Source organism: Pyxicephalus adspersus, chromosome 3 (genome assembly GCF_032062135.1).
Source record: "Pyxicephalus adspersus chromosome 3, UCB_Pads_2.0, whole genome shotgun sequence".
In the NCBI taxonomy this organism is placed as follows: domain Eukaryota; kingdom Metazoa; phylum Chordata; class Amphibia; order Anura; family Pyxicephalidae; genus Pyxicephalus; species Pyxicephalus adspersus.
Window position 1 is genome coordinate 83699138 of NC_092860.1, and position 21208 is coordinate 83720345.

The 21208-nt window shown below is 37.7% G+C and overlaps 1 protein-coding gene across 1 annotated transcript; it reads left to right on the forward strand.

The window, feature by feature from the left end:
* Nucleotides 1-14536: 14536 nt before the first annotated feature.
* Nucleotides 14537-20767, forward strand: LOC140326674 (C-X-C motif chemokine 11-6-like). Its single transcript, XM_072405493.1, has 4 exons — nucleotides 14537-14674; nucleotides 16468-16594; nucleotides 17156-17239; nucleotides 19070-20767. Exons 1-4 carry the CDS (start codon nucleotides 14617-14619, stop codon nucleotides 19092-19094), a joined length of 294 nt encoding a protein of 97 aa, XP_072261594.1. The 5' UTR covers nucleotides 14537-14616; the 3' UTR covers nucleotides 19095-20767.
* Nucleotides 20768-21208: the final 441 nt, after the last annotated feature.

The following is a 21208-nucleotide window of genomic DNA, read 5'->3' on the forward strand; positions in this document are numbered from 1 at the left end:
AGTTCTGCCTGTCTGGGAATAGTAGATCCTGTGTCTACATTGTAAACTGTTTTAGAGCTATTTGTTTTTGTTTTGTTTTTTTTTTGTTCCTAAGTAGAGTTTTGCATTACTCTTTGATTTTTGCCATATCAGTTTCCTTTTCCTAAGCTGGGATCAGCACATTTAAATTTAATGTTGTCCTAGGGAAGTTTGTCTGTCAAAAACCATTTTTTCAGGATCAACAAATTCACATTGGCTGATACTTTCAGGTTGGACACAAACTGTTGTTTAGGTTATCGTATTCTATGGTATGGTAAAGATGGGGTTTGCTTTTGGGTTCATATCCCTTGCAGTAAGTAATTTGATCCACTTTGAAGACATATCTTCCAATATCCATATCACTACCAAGTAAATATTATAACAAGTAAATTAGTTTGAAGTAAAACATTTGTCTTGAACATTTACACCGCCCCCAGATTGTTCTATGTGGCTCATTTTTGGACTTTGATTTATATAATACAGTTTCTGGTGTATCAAAAATCCTTGGGTCCTGTCACTTTTTTTCTGTTGTGTAATTGATGTATTATCTGTAGGTAGTACTTTCTTTTTGCTCTGTGTGCTCCTCCACATAGTAAGGGAACTAAATCTCATGTAGTCTATGGGGATTCAATCCTTACCCTATTCTTGTCTCCCCCAGCAGCTGGAAAACTTCTCCATTTCCGCTCCAGCCCCAGAATGTAGTCAGGACTTTGACTTTTTAACTCATAAAGGATGTGAGGAAGCAGCCGCATGGTACTGATATGGAAATACCAGAATCAGCAGGGAATAGGAGAGTGGCACAGAATCATATACATGATTCTGTCTGTTACATGTCCCTTCAACCACAATGAGCATTAGAGCCTTGTATTATGGTTATCAACTTTCAGTTTATATCAGCTCAATACATTCTAAGTCCAATTAAAAATTGTTTAAAGTCTAAGTGAAAAGCCTGTCCCCTGCCAGCATGCTGCCTTTAAGGATCTTTGTTTCTGTATAGAAGCAGTAGTCTTTCTGCAAAGATCTGACATGCCATCTTCTGAGTCAGAGCTAGATCTCTATTCGGCAGGAATCTTCTGCTTTTGCTAATTGCAGAGCTTTGGGTCTAACTCAACAGGACACAGAGATTTTCAGAGAGAACATTGTTTCCAGACAAACAGTCCCTCTTTGCAGTATGCTGTCAAATAACAGGGCTTCCAAGTCAGGCTTTGAAAAAATTACCCATAGGACTTTGCATGCTTTTTGGTTTGATGCACCAAATATGTAGGAAATTAATTTAAACTAAACTAAACTAAGTTCAATTGTGCTTTTAGAGATAACACTTGTAAAAATTAACATGGTGCATTTCTGATAGGGCCAGAACTTTAGGCACTAACAGCAAACATTCTGAAAACTTCCTGTTACTGTAGTCTTCTGATAAATGATTTTAAAGTACCCTTTCTGCAGGCTAAGAAGTGTGAGTCTAAAGCTAGGTACACACTTCCAATGGTTCTCACCTGATAATCGTCTCAGGGCCGATATCGGGCTAGATTCTGGAGTGTGTACAGTGCATGGTGTTCATAATCCGAACGACCATCCTGGCAGATCCATGAACAATGAACGACGAACGATCCAAATGTAAGGGAAGGCCGAGAGGGCGCAGCAGGATCTCACTCGTTGTTCTCCCCCTCCCATCTGCATAGAGCAGAACAGTCTTGTATGTACAGCACTCATTCATGCATCGTGCACTGCATAGTCGTTGGAAAGGATCTTTCACAACTATAATTGGAAGTGTGTAAGTGGCCTAAGAAAGTTTTACAAGTTGAACACTTATCTGTGTTACCTGTGAACACTTATTTTTTATTTGTTTAAACATGTGACACTGCTATCTGGCATGTCCATATGAATCACCTGCTGTGATCTGTATTTTTTTTGCTGGCTGTTAGATAATTTCTTAATGCAACATTATGTATGTCATAATAGTTGTCAGAAAGGTCAAAGCACACAGTGGAGGACACATTATCAGAAACCCCCGTAAATGTCAGATAGCAGTGGCATTGCAGCTCTGGAATAGAACAAAACATTTGAAAAAACAGCCTACCAGACAAGAACTTATTTTATTCAATTACATTATTCTTTGTATTAATTTCCACTTACAAAAACGTTAGGACAAGTGGAATTAAACCCACGACTCCGCGTTCCATTGCAAGGTGCCGCCATCTTTCCTCTCTTCTGCCTCCTACAGATAATTGACTGGGTTGATTGGCTGTGCCAGGATAATGTAACTCTTGTGCATTAGCGCCGGAGTTCATTCATCCCCAGCATACACAAGAGAAGTCGGGATTGTGGGTTTATCTGGCAACCAAAGCTGACGCTGTTCAATCTCAGCTCATCTTTGATGAGCCAGTAACCCAGGGCAGTTAGACAGGTAAAGCACATTATTGCAGAAGGGACAGAGCCTGTCCCTCTTTGGAATAATGACCTTATAATGGAAACTCAAAAGTGGAATTTTAGTTCATTCTCTGGCTCAGCAAAAAGAGAAACAACTTTTTGAAGTTTCTAATGAAACGCATAAGCAATGACACCCCTTTAGGCATATTGCATAACATTCTTCTCGTGATCCCATTACTGTTTCACAAGCTAAGAAAGTAAAGTTATTTTTGTTATGTAGCCTTGGCCGTCAGTTGTTATTGGTCTAGGAAAAAAAAACTAAATATGGCTTTGTTCCGCATACAATTGTTCTCTCTAATAGCTTTTTTTTAGTGAGAATCCTAAACTTGAAACTAGTTTTAAATCATATTTCCTCTTTTCACAGAGCTCCATTCGTCCATTCGTTACATGATATAAAATGAATTGCAGTGTTTATAAAAACTACTGGGTTTTTGTAACAAAAAAATCATTTTGTGGAAAAGATTTCTTAAAACCAAAAAACAAACTTCAGGCCTTAGAATAGCAGAAGTAGAAATGTCTAAAAAGCTTGTACGTTCAATGTTTTTGAAACATCAAATATTGCTGTGCAGTTGTTGTAGAAACCTAAATGCCAGCAGTTTTCCACCAGGCTTTGTAATCTACAGTACAATCAACTTCAAACATGACATTTTATTCAATCCAAAGAACAGGATTTAGGATTATTGACTGTTGATGTTCTGACCCATGGGTCTCCAAAAATACAATAGGGTAAAAAGAAGTATTGTGATTATAAGATGTGAATAGTTTAGCCCAGGGGTGCCCAACCTACGGCCCACGGAGCTGTCTGATCTGGCCCTCTCTTCATACCCTCTCTGCTCGTTGTCTTGCGGGGATGGGGCCCTCAAATTTTCTTTTTCTCTATGAGATCAAACTGCCAGGAGGGGAAGCTGCTTGCACTGTGAGATAATCCCAGCAGCAGCATGAGATCCACAATGTGTCCATGTTGCTGTCATTATCCCCATGTATAAATCCTCATATCTCCATCACTGATTGTCATAGAAATGTGCAATTTTCAGAGTACACAGGGAACCCTAAGAGTTGATACTAAACCAAATTTAGGCCCTCTACACATAACAAGTTGCCAGATATGGGGGTCACAAGCATAAAATCCTAACAACAATCAGGGATATTTTCATATTAAGTGGGGCTATTTTAAGACCAGAGTTCCCAATTAGGTTTGCATGTTGGGGACCCCCTGGGGGCCACTCTCATGGCAATTAATTATAGGTACTGCCAATTGTTTGTGTGCTGTGGTGCCCCTAAAGTTCTCAAAACTTTAAGGCTGCATTCAGGTAAGAGGTTGGACTAAGTTGTCACCCTTCAAGTCCAAAACGAGTCCCAAGTCATTGAATTCTTCCAAGTCGAGGCTCAAGTCAAGTCACTTCATTTTTCAAGTTGTTTGCAAGTTGTACTTAGTGAGGTCTCTGTAACGCCGCCTTCCTACCTGCATTCCTTGCAGTCTAAGTCTACTAAGTTCGGCTTTCTCCGCTGATAGCTGAAGGGGACGGGAAGGAAGGCAGTGAGGCTTCTGTAACACCGCCTTCCTCCCCGCCCCCTCCAGCTGTCAGAGGAGAAAGCAGGGGACCTATATTGCAAGGAATGCAGGGAGGAAGTCGGTGTTACAGAAGACTCACTGCCTTCCTCCCTGCCCTTAAGTTGTTTATTAGGCGACTTAGGTCAGACTCGAGTTCAAGTCGCGCATCTCGAGTTCCAACCTCTGATTCAGGTTGGCGGAAAGATTGTGCGGTTACACCTTCCCTATGTCATTGAACCCTGGCTCAGGGGAGACGCTCAGTACCCCTCACTGCTGCCTGCAGTCAAATCTGCAGAGGCTGCTGTACAAGGAACAGAGTGTCTGGTGAGCTGCCTGTGAAATGATGTGAAAAGGTAAATGAGCTGGTCATTTACCTTCTCTGAACCCCAATTTTTCTGGAACAGAAGGATGTTGGCAACTGGAAATGTGGGAGCCAGTAGGAAACTCCTTATGTTCACCCCCCTTCCCCATTAAAATGTTATATCCATCATATCATGCCTACCTTGTCACACATAGCTATCCCCCTACTCTCTATGAATCCCAATTTCTGTAAGAAAAGGGAAATTTAACTGCAAGTTCAAGACTCTTGTGGCTAACACACCCTAAAATGTCATCACTACAGCGCTAATCACAAGAAAGTAAAAACTATACTTGTCACACATAGCTGGCCACTTACCTTCTGTGAACCTTAATATTTACATTTAATATGTAAATGTAAAATAAGTGGGGGACTCTTGTGGCTACCCCCCTCCCGCCACTAAAATTATATCACTCCTACCATACCATGGTGCCCTGTCATATCTGCTTATGTCCTTTGAATCCCAATTTCTCCTCAAAGGGGAGCTGTAGGTATAATAAAATGTATGATGGGTGAGGGCTAACTCCCCTTCACATCACAGAAAAACTATAGCTATTATACCGTGCTACCCTGTCACACATAGCTGGCCACTTACCTTCTGTGAACCCTAATTTTTCAGGAATGAGGAGATGTACGGCTCTGAAGATGATCCAAGTAGTATCCATTGCGGAGATTCTTGATTTGTCATTACTTTTAGTTGGTACATGTATGATACAGTAAGTAGAAACTATTCAAATAAGTTTAATTTTAAATTAAAACTATTCTAGTTTTTAACATAATTCTTTAACCCCCCCTGAGCATAATCCCGAGTGTGTAGCTAAAAACATTGGCATCCTGCCCGTGGATTTCCATCCTCAGGCCGCATCCTCTTCCTCCGATCTTCTACCGCCGAAAGCACTGACGCTCCCTGGGAGTTCCTCAGCGACACTGGTGCATGCCCCTACAATGTGAATTAAATTTCAATGCAAATTAAATTAAATTTCAATGCAAAACAATGTACTGCTGTTTGGCATAAAAATACTGACATAATTAGACCGGCAGGGAGGTTAATGTTTATTTGCATTGTGGCCCATGAGTTTTATCCCAATGTCAACAGCAGCCCCCAGATGAAAAAAGGTTGGCCACCACTGGTTTAGCCCATTAAATAGTGAATAGTTTACCTCTGTTAGGTAAATAAGCACAGATAACAATTGCCCACTTTGCACAGTGCATACCAAAAGAGATACTCCTGAACTCCGTTTAGTGTGTTGTATGGCACATTCTACCGATTGCTACATTCAGTAAGTTGTGTTGTATATTATATAGTTCTGATTGTCAGACTTGTAATCTGTGCTGTGCATTATATATGCCCAATGAAACCAAATATTGCTCTATAAATTGGTCAGTATATCTCAGCATTCAGGCAAAGCAACAGAGCTCCAGATCCTTATTCTTTATACGTGCTTTCAGCCATAAAGCATTGCTCTAGTGTGGCTCTTAACCTCCCTAGCGGTAACCCCAAGTGTTACTCGGGGTAGAAAAAAGTTGCTAAAAGCGGTAACCCCAAGTCACACTCGGGGTAGGTGATCCTATAGGAGGTTATTAATAGTAAATAGAGTCTTACCTGATCCGCCGGCGTCCCACGTCATCCATCGCCGCAATCTCTGTCTTCTTCCTTCTTCCTCCGGCCGTCTTCTACATCTGATGAGTCACTGGGGAGTGGGCCGGACGTTGCCGGCGGGGCGGGAAATTCAAAATCTATTTGTATTGCATTCAATACAAAATAACTGTATTGAATGCAATACATTGGATTTATATGTGTAAAAGTAGTACATTGTTTTCAAGAACATTTATTTTACAATATAAATATTAGTATAAGTATAATATGTATTTTTGAAGAAAAAATTTTAAAAAATGTAAATTTTTACATGGTTTTGTGTTTCAAACTTTAATATACTCATACTAATATATTATACTGTAAAATAAATTTTCATGAAAAACAATGTACCACTTTTAGACATATGAAACCAGAAAGAAATGAACCACTAGGGAGGTTAAGATCCATTTTTTTAAAAACATTACAACCGAGCAGAACCTGATAGCAGAAACAGACAAGTGATGTCCCATCTGTAATCAAACATACCTGCCTGATCATTCTCTTTATCCCATGTCAAAATCACTGGGCTACCAGAAGCTGGGATACCCAATGCATTCCTGCACCCCCTGCAGCTGCTGGGACTGGGTGAATTCCCACAGTCTGCGCAGGAGGTACATTATGCTGGTCGAGCCAATCAAGATCGATGAAAATCAAAACAAGGAAGAGATGGAAGAAGATGGTGGCCCCACAATGGAATGGAGACAGGTACGTTTTAAGACTTTAGCTCCAATTTAAATAACAGAGCCTTGTAGTTTACATTCTTCTTAACCATAGGTGTCTGCTGTTTAAGACTGTAAGGGTCTTTTAAAGCGAATGAAGGTGAATAAAGATACCGTTATTAAGCTGCGTACACACTTCCAATTTTTATCGTTGGAAATGAACGACGAACGAAAGACGAACGATCGATTGGTCAAAAATCGTTCGTAAAAAAAGTAACCAACGACGCCGACGAACGAGAATAGTCGCTGGAAATGAACGACCGGACCGGCGGATCGGATTGGACGACGATCGTTTACCATCTATCGTGTGTACGGCCGTTCAGTGATCGTTCATGGTCTGAGCATGCGCGATGAACGAACGTTCGCTCACTTCCTGTGGTGCACGTCACTTCCTGTATCGTTCAAACGATCGCATCTATTGTGTGTACAATATCTGCGAACGATCGTGTCGTTATCTGCATGTACAGGATCGGTGCTATACGATCGTTCGCAGATGTCGTGCAGGATCGTTCGTCGTTCGTTTACCAACAATAATTATTGGAAGTGTGTACGTAGCTTAAGACTTCTGATTCTCTTGCAATTACACATTCAGAAATAATAAGCTAAATGAGAAGGCAAACTGGAGGCTTCAAAAAGCAAAAATCCTTCCCTACATTTGAATTAAACAAGGAAGGATTAGTATACCTATCAATACTTTTAATGCTATCTGCAGCTCTAATAGTGAGAATTCCCCTGGCTTTTGAGGGGAAGATGTAAACATTGGTCATGACTGACTTATTAGGTAAATAAGCTAGCATGCGTGTGGCGTTTTGGTAATTTAAATTGGGGGGGTCGAGTTAGGGAGAGTAAATTAGTATACTTTAAGTGATGGTACAAATTTTAAAATATCTGGCAACCTAGGCAGGTTTTACCAGCAATAACACACAAAGATCAAGTAGGTTTTATTGCATGTCTCCAAGCAGATGATAACAAGGACAACAGATTTAGTAGACGCACTAAATAAAATGGACCAAGGGGCACTACTGTTGGGTTTGGATGCTGAAAGGTCATTTCATCACCTTAGTTGGCTGTTTATGTTCCCTACATTGTCCACCGTTGGATCCTTCTATGATGCCATCCAAGCGCTGCATACTGGCCCCATGGCCGAGGTGAACTTTTCACACGCTATTTCCCCCTTAATCCTAATACAAAATGGACCAGGGATGCCCATTGTCCCCTTTGCTATTTGCTCCCTGTATTGAGCCCCTTGCAAGGGTCATTAGACGACATCCTGACATACAGGGGGTCCCTATTCGTACCAAGGAGTTTTAAATAGCCCTCTATGCAGACAATATCCTTTTAACCCTGACCAACCCACTGATTACCCTCCACAAAGTGCTTGGAGACTACGGGGACCTTGCAGGATATAGAATCAACCCTGCTAAAACAGAGGCATTGCCGATTAACCTGCCTGCAGTAGATATACAGAGATTACACAATAATTTCCCATGCAGATAGAAACAAGATGCTAATAAATATCTCTCGAAGTCTCTGAAATTTACCAAATCCTGAATATTGAACCTGCAATGTCCTTTGTTAAGAACCCTTATATGTGCAAATGGTAGGCCATTTTGGGACGGGAACTCTCGATTGATCTGTGGAAGATAGTATGGTATAGAGCTCATAAAAGCTCTGTATGGACCCAATAAAAGGAGAATGTGTACAAAATCCTTATGCAGAGGTACCTCACTCCAGATAATCTGCACACAAATTACCCTTCAAGTAGCAACCTATGATGGCAGTGTTGTACCCATGTAGGTATGCTGTATCATATTGTGCGGACATGTCCAGTATGGTTTTGAAACTCTGTATGTATTTACAATGGATGTATATAGACGATGTTAAATACCCTAATATTCCTGTATGTATATGGTCATTGTATTTTTTCTTTTTCTTGTTATTATTGTTCTTTGTTTGTCCTACTCAAAAACTTTCAATAAAAATCAATTCAATTCAATAGTAGCTCCATAGTGGTAAATAGCTAGCATTATCAGTTCATTTATTTTATATGTTGCCTAAAATTACTTTTCATATTTCTGCATTTCTCTAATAAATGTTCCTTTTCACAGAATAAAAGCAGAAAACCTGAACAACAAACTAATTCAACAAAAAATATAACCATGTTTTCATTGGTTACGATTAGTGTTGATGTTCGAATTCGGGTTGTCCCTATATTCGACCCGAATATGGCTGTTCGAATTCGGGTAGACCCTTTACTATGCTGACAGCTCTGCTCCCCTAATTACTCCCGCAGCGCTAGAGGAGCTGTGACGTATTACACATACAGAATACGTCACAGCTTCTCTAGCGCTGCAGGAGCGATCAGGGGAGCAGAGCTGTCAGCATAGTAAAGTTCTGCTGATTGCTCTGCTCCCTGATTGGCTGAGGAAAGGGAAATCCTGATGATGCTTGAGCTGTCATCAGGATTTCCTATTTCTCAGCCAATCACAAAGCACTAGGGATGAATGGGCACAACTCTCCCCATTCATCTCTAGTGCTGAATGGCTGAGAAATGTAAAACCTCAGCCAGAGCACTAGGGGTGAATGGAGAGGCTTGTCCTCATTTAACCCCTAGTGCCCTGCAATCCCTCACTGTCAGGAGGATTTCCAGGTTCATTGCAACCCTGGAAATCCTCCTGTCATTGGGATAACCTGTAAAAAAAAAAAAAGTTAAATTACACAAACACACACATTAATAAAATAATTTAACATTAAAGCCTTGTCCTATTTTTCCTTATATTTTAACCCTTTCAGGGAATGAATAAGGGGATATATGTACCCCTGTACTCATTCCCCAGGGTGGGGTGGTGGAGATCTGGGACTCTCCTTATTAAAGGGGGCTTCCAGATTCCAAAGTCCTGCTAAAAATGTTTATAGAAGCCCCCATTGTTTTCAATGGAAGCTTTTATAAAAGCTTAAAAACGCTTGAAAAAGCCTCCATTGAGTTCAATGGAAGCGTTTTCCCGCATTTATCCAGCGGTTTAATTTTTTAAATGTTGCAAGCAACGTTTAAGATAACGCTCAAAAACGTGCCTGAAGGAAACGTCCTGGTGTAGATTAGCCCATGGGAATGCATGGAGACTTCAAACATGGGCTTTAAAAAGCCTCAGGTTAAACGTGGGGAAACAGTTCATGTAGACTAAAGCTGCATACACACGTCCAATAAATATCGTTACAAACGACTGACGAACGACCGATGAACAACCGATTGGCCAAAAAAAGTGACAAAGGACGCCGACGAACGAGGATTGTCGGAAATGAACGACCGCCACGGTGGATCTGATTGGCCGACGATCTTTCACTATCTATCGTGTACGGTGGTTCAGTGATTGTGCATGTTTCTGCGGTACACTTTCTCCTTTACATGTCCCTCCCTGCATCGTTCAAGCAGTTGTATCTAGCGTGTGGACACTGGTGGATTATATATGAACGATCATATTGTTACAGCATGTACAGAATTGTGCACAATATGATTGTTCAAGTATAATCGTGCATAATCGTTTAATCGTTGATCAGTCGTAATCGTTCATTTTCTAACAATAATTATTGGAAATGTGTACCTAGCTTTAGCCTAAAATTGATTTGACAGGTGCTCTTTAATCTTCATGTGAAGTACAGGGGTATGTAATATTGTTATGTATCTTTTTACAATGTATCTTTTTATGTAACCTTTTACAATGTATCTTTTTATGTATACTTTTATAATGTATCTTTTTACATCTGTTTGGAGGCTGTAGAAGCTCTACACAGTGCTGAAAAATTTTTTCCTCCTATTCACTTTAATGGTGTTCGACTTTGACATTCGACCACCTGAATTTTTTTGCTATATTCGAGCGAATAGCTTCCGAATCGAATAGTGAGCTATTCGACCAACACTAGTTACGATTTCATTTTCTTGTAAATAGTGGCTGTAGAAATAAAAAGTAAACAAAATCTACAGAGAGTCCCTAAAACAGGGATATTCCCTACACTCTAGGGACATTACACAATTATGTGTTTAACACAAACTGCTACAGCTTCCCAGTTTTAGCTTTTTGACATTATTGCTTCCTTTGTGGTAAAACAAGACCAAACCTGTGCAGATTACTTCATAGTTAAAATAAAGGACTTTGAAAAATATCAATTTACAGGAAAATGGAAATGATTTGGGGTTAATTAAACATACACAGTTTATTTTTACATGTTTTAAACTCATTATGGAGCACTGACCTACTGGGATGACTAAAGATCAAAACAAGGAAACAAGGAACAGAAAAAGAAAAAAGATGGTGATCGCAACAGACCATTGACAGGTAAGTTAATTTTAAAAAATTGCAATTAGGCAGGTATTTTTTTTGGTTTTTGCAGAAAGGACATCACATGTTCGTTCTGCAAGAAAGGACCAGTCTGATCACAATTATTAAAAAAAAAAAAAAAAAAAAAAAAACACTTTAGGGTTCTGGAGGGTTTATTACGTTCACATTATTTATGACACGGACACATGCAGTGTAGTGTTAGTGGAAATATACTTTATTTGTATTAGTTACCAGAAAGTAGAACTCCCACATAAACATTTGTTTGGATGTTTTTTCAAGTTTTTATTGATTTGTGGATTACCCATTGGGAGATTTTCTTCTCATTTCCAATCCTGGACACCACCTAGTAAGTGGGAGGATCTCAAAGTGAACAGGCAATAAAAGCCTGTCAGAATATATTGACTCAAGGTCAATTAATAGGAGGGCAACCTAAAGTACGCCTAAATATAGGGTTTACAATTCCAGTTTCTGAATACCTTAGATCAGGGGTGTCAAACTCTTGCCCTGGGGCCAAATATGGCCCGGCATGCCCTTTTTTTGGCCCTCAAAAGAATTCCTCAAATGACCTGCAGCTGGCTCGCCACTACTGCAATCCGTAGTACCGGTGGGCCAGCTGCAAGTATTATTAAGCTGCAGTTCTAAAGACTCAAGTACAATGCCGCTACTACAATTCCCGTCATCACTCACATCTCTAGACCAGCGGCCCCTCTGTCTATGCGTGGCCCCGCATTTTATAGATGCAAGTGATGGCGGCAATTGTAGAGCGGCATCCCTCGTGTCCATTGATCTGCAGCCTATGCGTGGACCCCGCGGAGTTTATACTGACAGGTAAACTCAATAATCAGGAATTATCAGGATTATTATCAGGAATCATAGAGCTATTGCTATATTATTTGTTTTACTGTGCAAGAGAATGAAATGTGAAACCAAATAAATGCAGCAATTCATTTGATTTTACATTGCATTCTCTGGCAAAGTAAAACAATTAATCTCAATAAGAAGAAACAAGAAGACAAAAGAAGAGCATGCAGTAATATGCAGTGGATTGATCTAAATATTTACTGCATATTACTGCATGCTCTTCTCATGTGTTCTTCTTTCTTCCTATTAAGATTCATTGTTTTTTAATAAATTCCAAGTTTGGTCTAAGTTTTTAATTTCGGCCCTCTGTGTATTTGAGTTTGACACCCCTGTTCATAGTCTGTTCATATACCAAGAGTTACTGCTTTGTGTGGGAATTTTAGGTGACAATAAACATTTTGCAAGTGTCAAAAAATGTATTTGTCAGCATTTCTTTTTGAAGAGAAGCTTTAACTCATGCTATTTGTCAGAAACAGGACATGCTTTTTTTTTACACCTTAGTGTGGACCTATACCGCTTGTATAGTCATTTTTTACTGTTCAGAAATACTGATTTACATACAACAAAATACATTTTTGTTACCATTGGAGTAAGCAAGATTATCTATTTGCATCATTTATGGCAGTGGTCCCTAACCTTTTGGACCACTAAATTTATGGACCGCGCATGGGAGCTGTGTGTCACTCAAAGGGGAAGAACCTTCCCCCAGAGTGATGTCATGATGCCAAAACCTGCCCACTCAACCAAGGCTCAGACCAGCGATGGGAGAGAGTGGGTTGTGTCCAGAGTCGCAATGTATACCCATATATTAGAACTGACATGTGATCCACCATTGTTATTTCTCTTAACTCTGTCTCAAATTTGACATTTTAGTCTTGACAAACAACATTTCAACGTTCATCAATAATAATCAATGGAAAAAAAGTGGGCAAGCCATGCCCTTACATTTTTTTGGGACCCCCATATAGGCTTTTCCTGCGTCCTCGCCATGGATAGCCTTCACTATTACCGTGTGTCCCCTTCATTTTTTTAGGACTACACCCCTGTTTCCAAAAAACTGTCTTTTTGTCAGTAAAAGTGAGCCTCATCAATATATTTCTCTCATTTTGTCAGTAAAAATACTGTGAGAAGTTGGGAACCTTCTGCCTGTTGCTGGTCATGCACTGCAGTCATCAGTTGCAGAATAGTTATTATGAAATCATTTATGTATGCAGCAGAACAGGAATTGTGTTACTCACCACTACTGCTCAATTATATTGATATCCCTTCTGTCTTTAAAGGCTGTATCCGATTTGCAGATTCCATTTGCGGGTTTATTTACTGGTAGGTAATTGGTTGTACTGTACTTGTTAAGTGCAGTAAAATAATATTATTTACACAGCTTGGTGACAAGAAATTATATGAATGGGCCAATGTATTCAGAAAAGCCCTGAAGGAAACGGGTCACCACTGTATAAATGAGCAAAATACACATTTACTGAGCTATATAAAATATTTTAATCAGCTTACATTACATCAAGATTTCCTGAAACACAGAGTATAGTTCACTTTACAAAACACAGAGTTTATTTCGATAAACCCTTTCATGCCACATTATCAAAATTATATAAACTTCTTTTTTAGTATAGCTCAGGATGAGTAATGAATGAGTGACATTTATACTGTAAAAGAGAACTATTAGGAGACAATAAATGAACAAAGTAGCAAAGGATCCAAAAACACAGGTACATAAGAGTAGATCAGTAAAGGTATCTATCTATCTATCTATCTATCTATTTATCTATCTATCTATCTATCTATCTATCTATCTATCCCTCTATCTATCTATCTATCTATCTATCTATCTATTTATCTATCTATCTATTATCTATCTATCTATCTATCTATCTAGCTATCTAGCTATCTATCTATCTAATACCTAATAGAATTTCTAGTAAGAACGACTTCTAAGATCCCAGCTTGATTATTTAAATTCCTCCCTTTGCTGCTCTAAAGAAACATTACAAAAAATGTATACCTTTCTTTGATCACTTCTTAACAAGGAATCTGTTTTGAGTAAACATCTGCCTAATCTACAAGAATAAATATGTATATAATACAACTCCAATTGCTGCCCCAGGATTGTCGGAACAAGGGTTGCATATACCAAAAAAAATCCAACAAAAAAACAAACTGATGCATATGCCAAATTATCAACATATTAGAATATAATTAGGTTGCTATTTTGCTTAAAAAAATAATTGTTTCTTACAGGACATGTGTTAGATTCTATTGGTAGCTAGCTGGATAAATATTCCATTGTCATCCTGAAATGTTTGACTGTCATGAAAAAAATAATACAACAATTATAAAACAAACACAGAACTGCAACTTTTTGGCACAGGTTGATTAAACATGTACTATAAAAAAGATGACTGAGATAAAAGATATTTCTCTTCCCATTCATCCTACTGCCTCTTTTTATTGTCTGCAAGAAAAACACCACCCATTTATTGAAAATATACTTGCTTCCAAGAAAATGAGAACTACTGAATGAAAGAAAGTCCCAATAAGCCTGACATTTTAAGGGTTTTCCCCAGGGAGATTTGAGGGCTCGTAGGAGGATTCTGAAAATATAAATATCCTCTCCCCTCTACTAGTGCTGAACTAATCTTACTTCTGTCTCTGTAAGGGAGTCTGACATTACTGTTCAGGTAAATCTGTTCTACAGAATGGCCAAAATTCTCATTGCTGTCCTGGGCTCACTGCTCATTCTTCAGTGTGTGCAAGGTAAGTGGAAGAATGAATATATTAAGAAACACAGAGATGTAACTTCTGACTGCACTTTTTAAAGTTGTATATGTAAATATGTAAACAGCTTTTCTTTTTATTAATAGCTTAATTTATTATAATGCATTAACTCCTAGGGAAGTTCCTAATAAATGCCTGGTAATAATCCAGGTTTAGGTTCAGGTATTGGTCTTGACAAATACAAATATAAAATGTATGCTTGTACTTAAGATTTTAAAGTGAACCTGTGCCCAAGCTATGGACTCCAAGTTTGGGGATCAAATTTTTCTTATGTTTTTTTTAATTGCATAATAATGCACAATGACAATGCAACTTCAATGCACACACACTGCAATGCAACACAATGCAGTGTAACACACTAACATGCATTCTGATGCACTGCATTGGAAAATTTGGTGCATTTCTCATTTTTTAGAATGTTTATGCCAGCCTATTTATTGGAATGGACAGTCTTAATGCATGCTAACAAGTGAAAAAAAATCCACATTCAAACCTAAATTCACCTCTTTACTTTTTGAAGGAATTCATTTTAAAGGTAAACTCTAGCATTTAAGTCTTCCACAGATGCAAAGAGGTCTTTCCTTTATTTATTGCTTACTTTTATTTCACTTTACAATTTTACAGTGTGCATTAGAAGAATCAGAAAGTCATATAAAGTCCCCTTTATTTCATGGCTGCAGAACTTCCAGCATCATATAGGCATTTACTCCCCAGCTTTGCAGTCATTGGGTAGATCAGTAAAGGTCATTTATTTATTGTTTTTCAGTTTTCCCAAACATGGGGGCTCATCTAAAGGAGCCATTGAGGGGCTGTCTATAGGAATATGTAAATATTTTATGTGTATAATCCGGGCACAGATGCACTTTAAATGGAAATTTTGTATACAAATTAAAAATGCTTACAACAGTCAGGGATTGTACTGCAGAAAGGGCATACTATGTCTATTCTGCACTAAGGTTCTTTACCTGCTTGTTTGCAATCTACATTACAATGTATACTGATCTGCCTATGTGCACTTCAGTGTACAATTTTGGCATTTGCTAGGTGCCAGGATGTATGAATTCCAACGTGTGTCGGAGTTATGTCATCCTGGAACAGCCAGTCAAGACAGTCAAGGATCACTAACCCACAAGAAAACTGAGTGAAGTATTTTGTGCTGGTCTGTGATATAGAAATCACATCACTAGTGGGAAGGTCAATTTAGTTTTGTTTTACCATAAGGAAAACTTTCTAGAAGAAAAGAACACTTTGGCCCAGTCTGTTGGTTCTCTGATCAGTAAAACTGTGTCCATTAACACTGCAGTATCAAGAGCATCTGACTCCAACATCTAATTTAAAAGCAGTCCTATGGAGTCAAATGTTTAAGGAAGTGCCTAGTAATAGAGAAACTAATAGCAGATTTTCCATTGTTCCCTAATTTACTACATGATACTAGCGTAATCTAGCGGCACATGTGACAGGTTTGCTCTGAAGTCAAAAAAGTTCATGCAGACCCAAAGGTTCCAAGCCGCCAAAAACTGCTGTTTAAGTAAAGATCAAAGCGTACTCTGAGGTTTTGCATAGGTTTACCATTAGTCATAGGTTCTCTCTGAGTCATGACATCTTAATACATATGTTTCCTAGGTTTAGATGAGAAGCAATAGTGACACCTAAGGAACAAATTTTCATGTAGCAAATGACCAAAACAAGTCTACACCAAAAAGTATAAACAAAAAAGGTACAACAAAACCATCGGTACTTATGTCTAATGCTAAACAATTTTTTTTATCTAGGAATGTCACCACTAGGGAGAAGGCGCTGCCATTGCATTGGACGTCTTACTAATTCAGTTGATATCAAGCAGATAAGGAAATTCGAAGTGTTTCCAGAAAGTTCCAGATGTGAGAAGATGGAAGTTGTGTAAGTTAGTGTTGGCTGGGAAGAAATTCTACAAGTATATAGGTAAAATAATTGTGTTCAAAGCTTGCCAGCATGCTGCCAGGGGAGGATCAGTGCTTAGAGAAAGCTGTTTTGGCTTTACCTGGACATCAGTTCCTTGAAGACCCTATTGGTTTAAACTTATGACCAAATGCAAGCATACAATCTTCTGACTTATTCTAGGATGCTTCAAGCTAATATTGCATTGACTTGCATGTAATATTAAACGTTTTTGTGCATTGTTTGGTTTAGTGGAGAGCTGTTAATATCAATGTCTGTTTATTGTTTACTGTCTGTTTATTACCGCTTATTGTCCTCATGGGGAGATTAATTCTTAATTCTAAAACAGTTACAGTTGCCACTAGATCAAGAAATCTTCCAATGGAACCAGCTTTTTTTTTTTTTTTTACATGATGTCATCTTTCACCCCGTTATTAGTAGGCATATGTAAATATGGAGAAAAGTCCACTTATATGTTTAAGCCAATAAATTAGACATGTACCAGCACACAAAGACAAATAATCCTTTTTTTATTATTTGTAGTGCTAAACTGAAGAATGGAGAAGAAAAATGTCTCAATCCTAACGCCAAACTGGTGAAATTAATTATTGCAAAGGGAAAGCCTCGGTAAGCAATAAAGATGTAAGGTTTTATCATGTGAAATAAAATACACTTATAATAGTAATGGATAGATTCTACCTGTATGTATAATATTGCATACTCTATATTGCATTGCAACTAGGTGACACTTTTTATTTTCCATTCAATGGCAATATTCATTTTAATTTTTATTGTTTAATATTCAGGGATGGTAAGAATAGGGGCTTGGGCTAATATGACAATCTGTCTATTGGGACCCTGGTGGATGTAGAAGTCCTGGATCATTGCCAAATTTGCACTTCCCTGATACCTGTCCTACTAGCATGGTACTACAAATACACATAATTTAAGGTCTGCTCACAAGCAAGTAAACCTACAGGTAGGTTTGTGGCTTTTGGAAGAAAAATTGAGCTCCCAGCAATATAGTAACAATAACTGTAGGAGAATATGACTATTTAATAAAAAGTTGAGTAAATGAGTAGCAACCGAACAATAGCCCTTTTTCTTAAAATAACAAACATTATACCTAACTCCCTGTATCTTACCTTGAAACTCCACATATGGCCAACAGTTTAAGGGATGTCTGAAGGGAGGAACTTCCCCTAAAAAAAAGAACAATGTTGTAATCTATATTCCAGATTTAGCAATGTCTAGATATACATAGAAGGTTTCCATTTACTATTTCCTTGTTTACATTGTGGGTTTATTCCGCTAACCTTAAAGAATAATGACATCAACATTACATATCTAACATATCCATATTTAGCAGGTTAAGAATATTGCATATCTTAGTATAAATGTAACATCAGAGGAAATATCAATTCAAAATATATTTGCACAGTTTACCAATCTTCATTTATACCTCCAAAGCCAGTCACTAAAAAGTGCTTCATTGCCAGATATTCTATATCATTCTGAATTACCTACACGTTCTCTACAAACCTACTGCATAGCACTAAAATGGCTCTCTGCAATTGTTATTACAGACATTTTTTTAGCAACTACATAATAATGTGTTTTTTCTAATACAATTCACATATCAGAGATGCAGTATATACAAAAAAAATAGGTATCAAACCCAAAAAGAATGGTAACCAACATAACCCAACTCTTAACCTGAAATCGGCTCATAAATGTAGCCCTTAACTATGATGTAGCCCTTAGAATAATGATTATATTTAACACCTAAACTCAAAAAGGCTTTAATCCCAATCCTGAACACAATAAACGTAACCCTTAATTTAAAACCAAAACCCTAACAAATCATCAAAGTGTATCTAAACCCAAGAAAAAAAATGTAATACATACAGTTTACCAGTCCTTTAATACAGTGGTTACATTTGCTTTCTTTTAGCAGACTTTTTCCTTTATTTGCACCATAAAACTTTGTGTTTAAGGGAGACAACACTCACTCAGTGTACATCAATGAGGGATGAGCCATAATATTGTTGCGTGCTCTGTAATTTATAGAGGATAACAAGGCATGCATAGCCTCTGAGAAGCATTATATGAATTAGGCAAATAAGAAACCTAGAGGTCTGTCTGGGAAACTTCTCCTCTAAATAGTTGTACATTTGTTATGTACTCATGCACTGTGACTTTCCTATAGAGCTAGGACAAGCAGCCTTAGGCAATAGCACCTCCAAGTCTGGTGAGCAGACCAACATTTGAGCTTGTGAGCAGGGTTTAGTTATCTTTTTATATCATGTGAACACTTGGAAAGACTCATTACACTGCTTGAGATTTCATTGCAAAAACTTATATTTACATTTTAAATAAGATACTAAATAGAGAAAAAGTTAAATGAAATCTTTCTTTTTTAACATAAAATTAACTCCATATTTGTTTCTTTTGCAGGTTTGGTCAACAATCTGGAAAATAAGCAGACGTATGCTAAGAATGACCAGTTTATCTTCTACAACTAACAAAGTCATATAACCACAATAGTCATTTCATATAGTGGGGGAGATTTATTAAGAAAGGCATAGAGAGGCATGGGGCTTGTCCAGTGTATTCTGCCTGTGTCCTATATTTAAAGAGATTTGCAGTCGTTTTATTGTTTGCAACCTTGGCTTTTATAATTCTAGATAGCTGTGATAGTTTTGCACACATTTATGCAAACTGCATCCTTTCGCTTGCTACAGTTTTAATATGCACACAATAGGACTGGGGAGGGAACACTTTTATGTAGGTGAAGTGCTGGATCAATCTGCAGACACATAGGGGTCTATTTATAAAGTAGCAAATATGACATTCACTGAAACATTCCCTGTTGGAGAATCCTCTAGGTCGATGTGTTTCAATGGCAGTATTTGATTCTCAATCATGGAGTGTTTTAGTGAATATCACAATTACTGCTTTATAAATAGACCCCCCAATATTAAATAATTTTGAAGTGACATGCTCCTCTTCTTCATCCCCTCTCTATGTACATTGCCTAATTAATTCCTCCCTGAATGTAATCCATTACTGCACAAAAACCTAACAAAATATCATAATAAAGGCACCCAGCATATTAAAAGGCAACTTAATATGTATGTACATTTTTATATTTGGGAAAAAATGTATTTGTTTGTTTACAAACATGGTTAGTTAAATGGGAGACTCTCACTTTTTATTATTTATTCAGGTAGTAATTTATTTAAAAGAACAGATAACATGAAAACTATTTATATTATCCTCATGGTATATAATATATTTTCAAGCTATTGCAGTTACTATATAATTTTGGTTTTGATATACGAAACCCCTCCAACATCACATGCTACTGCATGTTGGTCATTAACAGTACATGGGAATATAGCATTGTTTTATTGTGGAAGATGGTGTATGGATTGTGTATGAGTATGTAAGGTCAGATGAGGGTATGACGAGTGAACAAACAATACCATGGACTAGGTAGTACTTAAAGTGACAATAAAACTAGATAAAGCCCAATGTCACTTCATACGGTAGTATACAGACCATATATAGACACAGCATTCAGGAAAAAGAAACAAGTCACAACATATCACTGGTAATGTTTATTGCTATCACCTTTGTGTAGCCATCAATGACTCTGTTTGGGGAAAGTCCAACCTAGCTGTATATTACTTTCTGCAACAGATTGCAAATACTATCTATAAAGGAACAAGTCTATTACTATTGAAAACACATGGACCTGCAAGATTCTTCACTATGTTTCATTGTCAGATGCACTGCTTTAAAAAAAGAGACCCTTTAATGTACTCTGTGAAACAATTGCACTAAACCATTATTACATTCATATTTTAAAGGTATATATAACAATTTTATTCCATTTAGCTTTAAAACATCACTGCCAAAATGTACGCTAAAATTGTAAATTTGTGTGTTAGCCATGTTAGCTCAATACCAAAATGACTGATCATAAGTATATATATATTTACATTTTGTAATGGTATTAGGAGCAGATCTTTAGCTAGTCATGTTGATTTGCTGTATATTCTACCTGCTTGCCACTGTAATAATGATTTATAATGAATATTGTTTACTATGGAAATAATGAAAAATAAAGATGAGGTTTATTTTGCTAAATCTGCTGTTTGCAATCTTCCTGGTGTATCGGATGCATTATTGTGGGAATCTCCAATCAATTGTTACAACAATTGTCAACAATCTCCAATTGTTAGTTGTTAGTCAACCCCTAGTGGTTACTGAGAAAGATAACTAGGGGTTAGTGGGCATTTGGTACAATAATGAATAGGCAACTAGCAATGTTGTCTGGAATTGTAACAGAATAAATTAAATAACTTGTGACCCAGTTGCCAAAAGAGGCATAATAGCAGTGTATTGTATTAACTTTTCATAACAATGAATTAGTTACATTGTACAGGTAGTCCCCGAGTTACGTACAAGATAGGGTTTGTGTGTTTGTTCGTAAGTTGAATTTGTATGTAATTCAGAACAGGTACATTATTTTAATAAATGCAATTAGGACAGATGTTTGTCTCAAGATATTATTAGGCAGTGTGGTGT